General features: G+C 40.2%; 1 protein-coding gene across 2 annotated transcripts in view; it reads right to left on the reverse strand.

The window, feature by feature from the left end:
- Positions 1–4: 4 nt before the first annotated feature.
- LOC147248502 (glucocorticoid receptor-like) overlaps positions 5–12,120 on the reverse strand; it is an 80,301-nt gene continuing 68,185 nt past the window's right edge. For both annotated transcript variants that reach the window (XM_086179369.1, XM_086179368.1), the window contains 3 exons: positions 9,124–9,254; positions 4,953–5,110; positions 5–4,616 (listed from right to left, as the gene is read on the reverse strand). In XM_086179369.1, the coding sequence (XP_086035495.1) occupies positions 4,464–4,616; positions 4,953–5,110; positions 9,124–9,254 (442 nt within the window). In that variant the 3' untranslated portion in view covers positions 5–4,463. The remainder of the gene's footprint in view (positions 4,617–4,952; positions 5,111–9,123; positions 9,255–12,120) is intronic.

The raw sequence follows: 12,120 nt of genomic DNA on the forward strand, positions 1-12,120 counted from the left end.
AAGCGTTGAAAAACAGGAAACTTTTATTGTGTAATATGTTTGAACTAAAGAGATATCAGTTCTTCCGATTTTCTTTCGACCACTGATGACAAAAAAAAAAAAACATCATCCAAGTTGTTACCAACATGGCGTCAGATCCGATGTCAAAGAACAACACAGATAACTTAATTCAACATTTAATCAAATATGTGAAAATATCGACACTGACTACAGAAGAGGTGTAATACAGAATATAAACTATTTTTTTTTAAACAAACATTTTATATTTTTTGTTTGTTTTGTTACGTTTTTTTTTATTTTTTTTACATTGGATTACATTTACAGAACTAAAATACGAACAAAACAGACTTCAATGAAAGCCAAAGCCATATATACCAGTGAAACATGATCTGCCCTTAATCTTTAAAGATAATATTTGCATGTATTTTATACAAAATAGACTTTTATCAACCAGTATGAGGGTAGTGCAATTCCGTCAGGCTCTGGTAGATTTACGTTCACGCGGAGAATCAACTTTTTTTTAAAATTTTTAATTTTTTTTTTTTTAAGTTTTCTATTTTAAAGTGACCAGTATATCCTCACGGCAATATACATGGGATCCAAAGCCTCAACCTTTACAAAGGATACCTCTCAAATAAAATAAGAAGTACTAGAAGTTGGATATTAAGTGCTACTTAAAATGTAACTGCTTGAATACTTCTTTTTTGTGTGAATCTTTTATTCTTTTAATTCCTCCTCTGCTTTGGTCACTCTGATATTAACATAAAACCTTTTCCACCACCCACCCCCCCCTCCCCTCCCCTTTTCCTTACAACTTTGATAACACAGTGAGCATTCATGTAGACTTTCCCAATGACTCATAGAATTTACATTTACTTCACAAGACAAACATGTTTAACACTTTCCTAATGTATTCAACACGTCTACCTTTATCGGACACAAACCAACAAACGGGAAAAAAAATATTTACTTTCATGACTCGTTCAACGTGTGTAAAAAGGATAAAATTGTTCATATATCAAAGAAGATCAAGCTGTCTTATTCAGAAAATATCGTTACTTTTTTTTCTTTTCTTTTTTTACAATAGATCAATCTGGAAAAAGCACTGATGTTTGTCAAGGTTGTATTTCCTGATTTGAAATGTCATTTCTATGGCTCTCTGTCTCCCTTTCAAAAGGCCTATAGTTGAACATGTAGTTGAAAGGTAAAAGAGATATGTATAGGAGTATAGAGGTTGGTTATGTCCATGTAAAAAAAAGAAAAAAAGAAAGGTAATATTAGACACTGTTTACATTGCACTGGATATGTTGGCTCTGCTATATACACGTATGGCCATTAAGCTATGAGCAGGGATATGGATGCATCCACGTGTTAAAGCTGGTTTATCTGAGACGGCACCACCACATGGGAGACAACTGTAAGACTAGATGCGAGATTTACCCAAAACAAGCAGACAGTTCAGTGAAATTAATGATGGGAGCAGCATCAAACCTGTGTCCTTTACAGTGCGTGAAGCCGATGAGGGTTAAACAGAAATTAAACAAAAAAAGGAAGAAAACAAAAACAGCCTGCACGTGAATAAAAACAAGCCTAACCCTGCTGCAAGCGACGATCCAATGGCAAAATGGCTGATTGAAAACATGATGGCTCTTATTGAATAGTGGCTCGTATATGTGCTCGGAGCCTGTGCTGTTAGCTGTAAGTAACACAAATGACCGGTCGCTATGGCAACCTGCTACCTGGTCTGTTAACTGCCATTCAGAGCTATGTGCTGTGGAGGGAAGAGTACCACTCGAGAGCAAACAGCTTAAAACGTATTTGCCGGACATTTTAGGCAAGGGTATCGGGCAGTTACAGAAAAGAAGAGTAGAACTGTGTCTGCTATCATAAGGAGTAAGTGGTGTGTGTGTGTGTGTGTGTGTGTGTGTGTGTGTGTGTGTGTGTGTGTGTGTGTGTGCTTCCAGCAGAAGTCGGTATACATTGTTGATGTGTTTCGCTTTGGCCACCACGTAAGCTGGTTGAAAACGTGTGGTTTTATTTCACATTACAATTGTACCAAAAGTTTGACCATCGCCTGTTTTTTTTTTTTTGTTGTTTTTTGTTGTTTTTAGCAGTTTAAAATCTATGTCTTTCTCCTGCAATTTCAAAAAAATACTATATTTTGTGCATCTCCAAAATAAAGGCTACTACAAATGTACGTGGATGATAACAATCAGTACTTTTAAGCTGGTGTAGGTGTGACGCTGAACTAAGATCTCATAAATGAGCACCCTGAAGCGAAGTTACAAGAACGTCAAATCACATCTGAATAATCACTCTTTCAAATCTCCAAGAAAAATAAAAAATAAAAGACATTTAAACTTGATATTACATTTGGCACTAGTGGAACACATCCAAGTGGTGTAGCCTGAGCTTCGATTCACAAATTATTTGGACCAAACGTCTTTTAAAAATACACAGAGAACAGATCTGAAAGAGAATTTTGGGCATCTCCTTTTTTTTTTCTTTTTTTTTTTTACACCTCATTATACAAAACAAATAATTCTCTTCATATGTATATATTATATCTCTCAATATATTCTTTATTATATGTCATTTCTATGTTAAATTCAACTCTGTTTCTGTTTGTGCAAATTATTTTAGCTGATTAAAGGGTGGATTCATCTTAAATGGTATTTTTCTTTTATGACAACACACACTCCCGTCAGGCCAATCACGTTTAGAAATGAACTTGCATGATAGAAAACAAGGACGTTTGAATGAAGGCAGCTGGCCACGAAAAGGACGGTTTTTATGTAAATGATTATGGCTATATACCAACACGCTGCCCTGACCTTTGTCACCTTGGATGTGTTTATCAAATGTTCTAAAGAAAACCCCATACATCCGAGGGAACTGCAGGTTTGTGAGCAAAATTTCACAACCATTAAAAAAAAACCTCATTCGAAGTTTTTAAATGATAAAGTCAGTATAACACCAAAAAAGCCTTCTTTAAATCCCATTTAGCACAAAGCTGGGAGCAGCTTCTAATCAGCGTATCTGTCAGTGTTAGAATGAGTCTTCAATTATGTTTGTATTCAGCATTTGACCACTTAAAACTTTGAATTCAATGTGAAACTGTTGAACAAAGACGCTGTATATTTTTCAAATATACTTCACGTTGAGGAAGCGCCTTTTTTTTGGAGCTTCAAATTTTACATACTTTTACTACTTTCATGAGCGATTAAGATGGTAATACTTAATATTAATCTACATAATTCTAAGATAGGCCATAGGCAGTCTTCCTCATGTCTGGGGATCCGAACACAGACAGCTGCCCGTATTTAAAACACAAAAAATGTCGGAAAGAAAACAGAAAATTGCCAGCGTGGAAAAGCTAAAACATACAAAATATGTGGAAGGATGTCAAGGTTAGAGAGGATGGCTATGAGGAGCTTTAAAAGCTGAAAGGCACTGGTTTTCCCTTCTCAGACACATACTGTGTAAACATTTAGCCGAGTATCGTTGTGAGTTGGTGTGTAAGTGACTTTTAAAATCATGACTTAACCACTATTTTGTCAGAAATGTGTGTCTGAATAAAACAAATCCATGTCGTTCTTTTTTTTTTTTTTCATTAATTGGAGAGGTTTGTCGATCTAATTTGTATCATATCAGGAACAATAACTGAATCCAATGTCCTTGGATCTAAAAGGAAAAAAAAGTCTCAGAGAATGTTTCAGATTGTTTTGTTTATCCCCGTCATGGCCAACAGTTCTCTGGAGACAAGTGAAAACATTCCCTGCTCGGCAGCGGAGCTGGGAAGGGCAAACAGAGACGAACCAGGCTGATGAGAAAAGGAAAAGTCGGCCTGAACTTGGAACGAGCTTCAAAATCGTTGATAATCCAGCAAGTTGGGCAGTAAATTAGGTGTCACGTTGCTGGGAGGAAAGGTTTTTAGAGGTGTTGGCTTGAGAACAGCAGTAAAACACCAGAGGCAGGAGAGAGAAGGAGGCAGGCAGCCACCACAAGAAATAGCATAAGAAATCTGAGGACAGCGCTGTGGACGGAGGAGGAGGTGACGGGGCCCGAAAGAAAATAGATCACCCATCCTGCCACCAGACATCCACAGCCAACATATTTCCGCTGAAGGCCACATTCTTCTTGGCTGGCCAAGAGGAACGGCTACAGGCTGGCAGCAGGTAGTCCTGCTGTAGTTTGGCCAAGTCTGGGACGAGACCAGGAGCCGACAGGTATTGTGCTCGGAGATTCATCTGAATGGCAGCAGCCTGGAGGGGCGTGGCAGAATTCCTAGAGGCAGGGGTGGGTGGGGTTTGGGGGGGTAGGGGTCTGTGTGAAATCAAATCAGAATGATTAGGGAGGCAGGACAAATCCAGGCTTAGGGCGCTCAGGGGGTGAGAGCTTGAAGGCCCAGAGAGGTACACGGCAGGGCAGGATTTAAGGCATAGCTTCACAGTTTAAGGCAGTCATTTCTGATGAAACAGCAGAGGCTTGACACTCCCGTCTTTGAATTTTGGTATCTGATTGGTGATAATCTCCGCCAGCATCTCCGGGAATTCCACACTGAGGGTTTTATTCACAAACGTGTAGAAACAGATCTGGAGAAGCCCCTCAACCATCTGCGGGATACACAAATCCGTTAGACAATAACAAAAATAAATTATTTTTGTGCAATTTATTTTTAGAAGAGCTTACGGTCTATATACAGTGAGCATTTACTCCTGCAATAAAGAGGCTTTACAGAGAAGGAGAGGTAAAGTGCCCGTGCAGATTTGGCTGGACCATAATGCACTTAGTGGGATCTGTGAGTGTATTCTTCAGGGCTTTGCACTAATCACGGTGTAGGGAACTCAGAGGGAAAACCATGTTACTGATATGAAATAAAAAGCCTCACAGAGGACGCCAAATGCACGCGCGCGTGTGTGTGTGTGTGTGTGTGTGTGTGTGTGTCTAACCTCCTGCATGGAGTCCAGTAGCTTAGTTAGCTGGTAGAAGCGCTGCCAGTTCTGACTGGCGTTCTCCTCTCTCTTGACGATAGCTTTCCCCAACTCCTTGATGTATGTCATCCTGATCTCGTCAAACACTGCCTGGCTCTTGAGGCCATCTTTCGGTACTACCCACACACACACACACACACACATACATAAAGCTATTACCATAAATGCAGACATCAAGAGATGCATCAGAATGCATATTAGTTAGCAATGACCAGAGTGTGAATCATAAGATATAATTAGAAAGGACAAATGGGCATGTGTAAAATTAAAGGAAAAAGGAAACTTGTTTCAAAATAGTATTCATGTAATCAATCCAATAAGAAACATTCAACAAAAAAGATGCGATTCAAACGGGAAAAGGAATGTGGACTTCATCGTCATCACGGAGGAGGAGCGATTGTGCGTGTGCTCTGTGCAGTCTACCTACAGTAGTCCAGGTCTCTGGAGAGAATTCTGTTGGAGGAATTTGATTCGATATTTTATAACGCCTGAGCTAAAAAGTGTGCAGGCCGGGGAGATGCAAGGGGGTCTGTGTTGGAGGAACTGCGGAGAACAGCTGGCAGGTCGTTTCCATGTGTTTTGGGGGTGTCCAGTCACACTGGCAGGTGGTGACACCGGGGACACAGAAGGTTTTTGGTGTCGGAATTGACTGCTCAATTCCTGCAGTCCACCTGGGAAATATCACAGCTTATCTTTTAGTGCAAGACAGGGATCTGTTTGCGATACTACTAGCAGTTCGCAAGAAAGCTGGAACACAGACACTGACAGGATAGATATTTTGAATATTATACAGAATAGTGAGAGAATGACCTTCTCGCTAATTCTGCGGGTGGATGAACTTCTGCAATACTGGGAAAAATGGATTGTGTTTGTGACCTCACAAGCTGACGCCTGAGCCATTATTGTGTGATTTCTGACATGCATTTCCATCAGCGCAATGGTGGAATGAATGTTTAGGCGACCAACTGTTTCAACATGTTCTGTTGCATATTTGTGCGTTTCTATAAAAAAATTCATTGTTTAAAAAAAAGGAAAAATGAGTCCACATCAGACCATGAATACAACTTAATACCGTCCAACAGGAGGAATATGTAGGTTTTGATTATTTCTGTGAATTATGTCTGGTTTGGGAGGAAAACGAGCTGATTATATATACTTGGAATAGGTCCAACATCATAACAGTACTAAAAACCTTCAAATCTACCTCTACCTGCTTGTTTCTCTGGCTGTTAAAAAAACACTTCACCCTCATTCATCCGCCTGCAACGCAACTATCATAATTTGTTGTTTCTATTGTTCTCTACTGCGAAAGCAAAGTATTTCCAACTCAACAGAACATACAGTGTAGGAGCACAGGCGGGACCTTGGGGAGTGCTGGGTAAACACCAGTAAACAAACACGTAAGCAGCTCCTAACCAGAATCCTCGTCAGGTAACAACAATAGCTATTGTGCAGTGTGTGTTTCCAAAATGCTGTTGTCTAAATAAATGTTCCACGCAGCTCATACTACATTTTAAAAAACACACCCTGAGGATTTCACCCTTCAATACATCACACACCCCGTGTCAGTCTGGCGCTGGGCACTGAGCCCGGGCGAAGCCACAGTCACCGGCCCAGGGATTATGTAAAACCACAGAGGGCAGGATTGGGGTGAAATATAGTCCGATTTACATAATCAGATAAACGGGAGATACCACAGCACAAGGGTTATCATATAATGCATTTGGAGGTTTGGCAGAGTGACCATTTTTTAAAAAGAGTAATAAAAACAGATTGCCTCTCTGGGTTATTTAGTATCTGTCAGGGCTTTAGATGGCAACTATAATTCATTTGCCCCTCTTCAACCTGTTTTGTTCGCTTGGGTTTTTTTTTTTTGTTGAGAACAATTTATTTTTATTAGGGTTTTGGGGGGAAAAAAATCAATTCACTTAAGAGTTGTGATATTTAAAAAGCATCATGAATCTATGTTTTATTCCTGCATCGATATATCAAGATAAAAATGGAGTCTCGGCTGGTTAGAAGAAGAAGAACCTTCACCTTTAGAAGTTTACTTTGAAAAAAGTATATTGAAAATTGTATTTGTAAAAATTTCTCGCAGGTTTGGCAGGAACAATTTCCGAATTCAAATTCCTTTTTGAGGGATTCCCTATTCATTTTCTCCAAACATTATTATGATCTGTTATTGTCCCGGCTCTAGTTGTTGTTGCAGTGTTGAAAGTCCGACCTCTGAGCCTGTTCACGAGCATGTTCCTCATCCATCTGATCGTCTCGTAGGTGACTCGCTCATGTGAATGCAAAATAATAAACAGCTCAAAGACAACTGATTTCCAGCCGAGAAGGGAACAGATGGAAATAGCGCTCAGATATATGTAAGCAGTGCTGAGTCTGGAAATGTCATTTCCTCTGTGTTACGAGCGAAGTGCATCCTTTAATCTGCTGGTGACTGGGGGAGGGAGGAGGGAGGAGGGAGGAATGCTCTCTTCCTCAGAAAAGACACATTTCCGCACACAATTGGTGGAAAAACAGTTGGATTTGCTAAAAAGTTTGTCCGTTTTGTTTAGTTGGTTTTTTTTCCGGTCTGCTGGGGATGGTAATTACAATAATTACATAGCAAGATAGGTGGTCCACAACTCGGAAAACAATCTGTTAATTTAAAAAGGCGACCACTGAGATTTGTACCATTATCTTACGCAGTTCGCATAATAACCCTCATTAATTGAAACATTTTTAAAGATACAAATGAATCAATAACCCGATCAGGAAAACCCAAATGCCAGCAGCCCTCTTAAACAGGAAACAGACTGATTTTAATCTTCGCAGGCTAATGTTTTCCACCGATGGGGACAAAGGCTGGAGACACGGAGTACCTGCCTGACACTTGAAGCTCCTTTCAACTGAGACAGTGACTACAGAAGTTGAACACGGGACACTCATGGAAAAACAGCTTTCAGGAAACTGTAAAAAGCTGGACGGAGGAGCGATCAAGAAATCTCTACCGTTAGACTTTCTTGCTACGCATCAACACGTGTGTTGTGACCAGCAGTTTTTCATATTGAGGAATAGAAAGAAACGCCATGAGGAGCTGTTTGATAAATCAAGGAAGTGTTTCTTCTGCTACTACTTTGGAGTGTATAATTAAAACTCTACCAGTAAGGTTCACTACTCTACTGTGTTACTTATTTACTAGTTGCCAGGGGTATCCATCAAATGTTGGATTGCTGTCATCTTGTTTTGTTTTTGTTTGTTTTTTTCACTCCAAAATCAATGATCTAATATGGCTGCTACAGGAAATTTTACTTTGAGGTTTTACATTTCTAAAACCAATCACCACATTTGTTGAACAACTAACATATGAAGCAAAATCCTTCAGACTATGTAAAAATCTATAATCTGAAACATTGTGGCAGATGTAATGACTGAATAGTCACTGAGTCCTTATCTTTGGTCGTTAATCGAAGGTTACGTAAATTCTTCAATCCTCTGCATAATCGGCCAGTAAAAAAAAAAAAACCATTAGCCAAATATTCAAAAGTTCTGTACCTGCTGAAACATTCCACCTCGTGCTATGCTCCAACTCCACAAGCAGGACTACAACCACTAGTCACTAAACTAACACTGCTATCAATCACATATACTACAAGTCCCATGGAGGATGAGACGCCTCGGTCTTCAGCTGTTGTACTTCGTCTAATGTTTCTGCTGCTCCCATGGGTGCAGACAGAGGTTGTTCTGACCATTTAACCACATTTGATAAAGTTAGGCAATGAAGTGGGTGCTGAAGCGCCTTCTGACCCAAGAGGAACTGGACATGATGGGACTGGATCCCCAACGCACCCGCCTGCAGCCCTACTCTGTCTCTGATTGGCTGGTCCTTTGAGCCTTGTTTAGACATGTGGAATGAAATCCAATCAAAGGAAGAGTAGGAGATGGGTGATTTTTTTTTTTCTTCCCCATTGCCATGAAGATGCCATTAAAGCTCCCCAGAGTAATGAATGCCAAGGCTTCCTCACACTCTTTACAGTGGAATTTGTAAAGTGACTCTGAGATGAGTTTTAATCCCCAAATAATTGCTGTTCCTGAAGTTTGAATACCAAACTGCGACCTTTCGGAGAGCGGCACGTTCCACTACCTGTACTGAGCAGCAACAGGACCTTCATGCACAGGTACTCGTCATAGGACACCTCCAGTCTGACGAACTCATTACATATCTTCAGCATCTGCTCACACTGGTCGTTCATGAAGGGCAGCTTCATACGTTCCCTGAGAGGAGCGAGAGCGAGAGGAAAAATGAAGAGTAGAGATGAGGGAAGAGATGAAAGGTGGAGATTAGAGACATACAAATTAGTCTTTACTCTTTTACTTGTTCTGTAGGGAAGTGTTAAAACCCTGCAGAAGAGAACCAGACAGTGAAATAAGTCCTGCTAGATTTTTCACACTTTACTTCCACTAACATACAGCTAACATTATTTTCTACCTCTAAAATCAATACTGCACAATCTCCAGCACTGCAGCCAGAGAGCTATCTATTCATTCAGAGCAACCGCAGTGCTAGTGGCAATGACTTCCTCACCTTTCATATCTATTTTTAGCACTCTCTGAGCTTTTGCGTCCACTGGGAATGACTCTCAACTACCCCACCATCTCTCTCTACGCATTTCCTATGCAGCTATTTACAGGTTGCTCACGTTAAGAGCTCGGTTTCGTTGTACTCTTGTCATTCACAACAAAGTGGAAAACATTCATACTTTTGGCAGAAGAACTCTGTACTTCTCAGTGATCACACCAGTGCCAGTGGTGATTCAAAAACAAGAGCCTGGCCTATTGTAGACAACCTAATTAGGCATGTGTGTTACAGATCATCACATGTTTGGTCTTTTACAGTAAATGTGCATAAAATTTCATGTTACTGCAGGTGACGACACAGAAAACTTAGGGTTCAATCACACTTGGCCTGGCTGCCTTCTTCTGTGCTGAAGCACGGCCCCCCCATTCCCCAGTCTCCCTCTGGCTTGCACTCACATTGCTCCATGTCTGAGCATGCTTACGTAATTACTGGACTGTATGAGCCTGATATTTGGTTGAGAACCACGCTGGGCAGGATTATATTTCATCACAGGAGTGGGATGAGAGTGTGGGAGCCCGGAAGGGTACTGGAATAAGAATCTACTTCCATCTAGGGATCAATTGCACGGACTTTCACACACATTTTCATATGAGGTGCCAAGTTTGCACCCCACACTCTAGCTATTTTCATTGTTGTTTTACCATACAGCGATTGAACGCACAAAAAGTGAAAAACAAGCAGCACTGCGCTGTACCAGTGCACACCAGGCCACTGTCAACGTTGAATGAATAAGCTTATGCCGGGTCCAAGGAAGTGTGTCGTGACTGGGCGCGGTACGGAACCATCACACGAGTGAAATGGACTGGAATTTGGGGGAACAACCTTTCTTAGAGACTTAACAGATCACCTGGTATGAGCAGTCCCTTAGTTAATTGTTTGATCTTCCCAACAGAGGCCACGGTTTGTTGTCATTAATACCTAATTAAATGCAAATTCAGTATGCAACTAAAAACTGAGAAGGCTATGACGGGAAATATCCGATCGAAGTATGAGCAGTTTGACAAATTAAAATGGAGGATTAGTACTATTGAGATCAAGGAAGAACAATGTCTGTGAACAAGCTAACAGGAGAGGAACCTTTGCCTCGTGCTGTTTCTCTTGGGACTCCTTTTAAAGACTGTGATAAGAGTAAGCACAGATGCTTTAAAGCAAAATCAATTTCAATTTTGTACCCGAGCCATCTCTCTGCGGTTTCAAAGAAGGTTATTTACTGTATGCTTCAGTCTGTAATTAATGCAGCCTCTTATCTGGGTAAGGAAGGCTTCCCACATTGACTTTGTATTTATCACAATAAACTGATACTATGAACTCTATGAGCTTTTTCCTGATGAATAATTTATTAAGGATGCTTTGCTACTGTTGTAAAGAATAAGAGGCCCTTGCTCAAACTGAGGCGTAACAGATAAAACCACAAAAGCAAAGTAAAACAAAAAATATTACAGCATTATGATCAGCAAATTACAAATTCTATTGCTGTTACTGTGAAATACTCTTTCATCTCACTGCATCATACTTCATACGTGATTATTTCTGATTTCATAATGTCATATTTTGCATATAGACATGATTTTAAAAACTGAAGTGAACTTCTTTGATGAAGGAACATAAGTCTCTTGGTCTCCTACTGAGCTTGATGGTGTTTGGATTAGCATCATCACAGCTAAACAGTGTTTCTGCCGCACTAATTGTCCCTGCGCTTTTGGCCATTTTACCATAAAGATCATAATATGGGTGCACTCAAGATTTCTGGACTGCTGGTTTGTCTTTGGAGATGTGGAGACATACTGTAAGACTTAAAAGGGCACCCTCATGAGACCAGGACATGTTCACTGGTAATCATTAGCTGTTGCACTCTGTTCCATTAATGTGGTTACATCAAACAAGCTAATAAAACTCCTAATGGATTATTTGCCACAGCTGGTTTAGTATCTGAAGCAAGAAGCAAATTGAACTAGTTTGAACAGGCGCACATAGAAACTACACTAGTCTATATTTAACTAATTAGCTTCATAATTAGCTAGCATTAAAGTGACTATTAGAGTCATTAGGAAAACATTCACAGCTCATTGGTTGCCTAGTAACGTCACACTGACTAAAACCAGAAACCACACTGCGCCTGGTAGAGAAAAATTTAGAACACATATCCTGCTTTGAAAATCTACAACTGTTTGTCTTTATGTTAAATAAATATCTCAGATAGTTAAGTGCATACAGTATGCTACGGTACATTGGTCTTTTATTTGAGACAGAACAGGACAAGCTGCTTCCGTGCATTTTCATGCTAACCTAGCATGATAGCATCTTGCTGAGAGTGGTATTATACTCTTGCTTTGAATCACTAACGCTATTCGTAATGTTTTCCATTCAGTTAACAGCAGCTGCACTCTTTATATGAGCTCAGAGTAATGTCTTTTTTCCCCGTAGGTGGAGCTGACTTTGCTCTCCCTGTGCCCCAGTCATTGTCTCCAGTAAAGTCACTCAGGGCTCAGACAGACATGTGCT

The sequence above is a fragment of the Aulostomus chinensis genome, chromosome 15, assembly GCF_037954235.1.
Source record: "Aulostomus chinensis isolate RoL2024-O1b breed Wild chromosome 15, RoL_Achi_v1.0, whole genome shotgun sequence".
NCBI classification, from domain to species: Eukaryota; Metazoa; Chordata; class Actinopteri; order Syngnathiformes; family Aulostomidae; genus Aulostomus; species Aulostomus chinensis.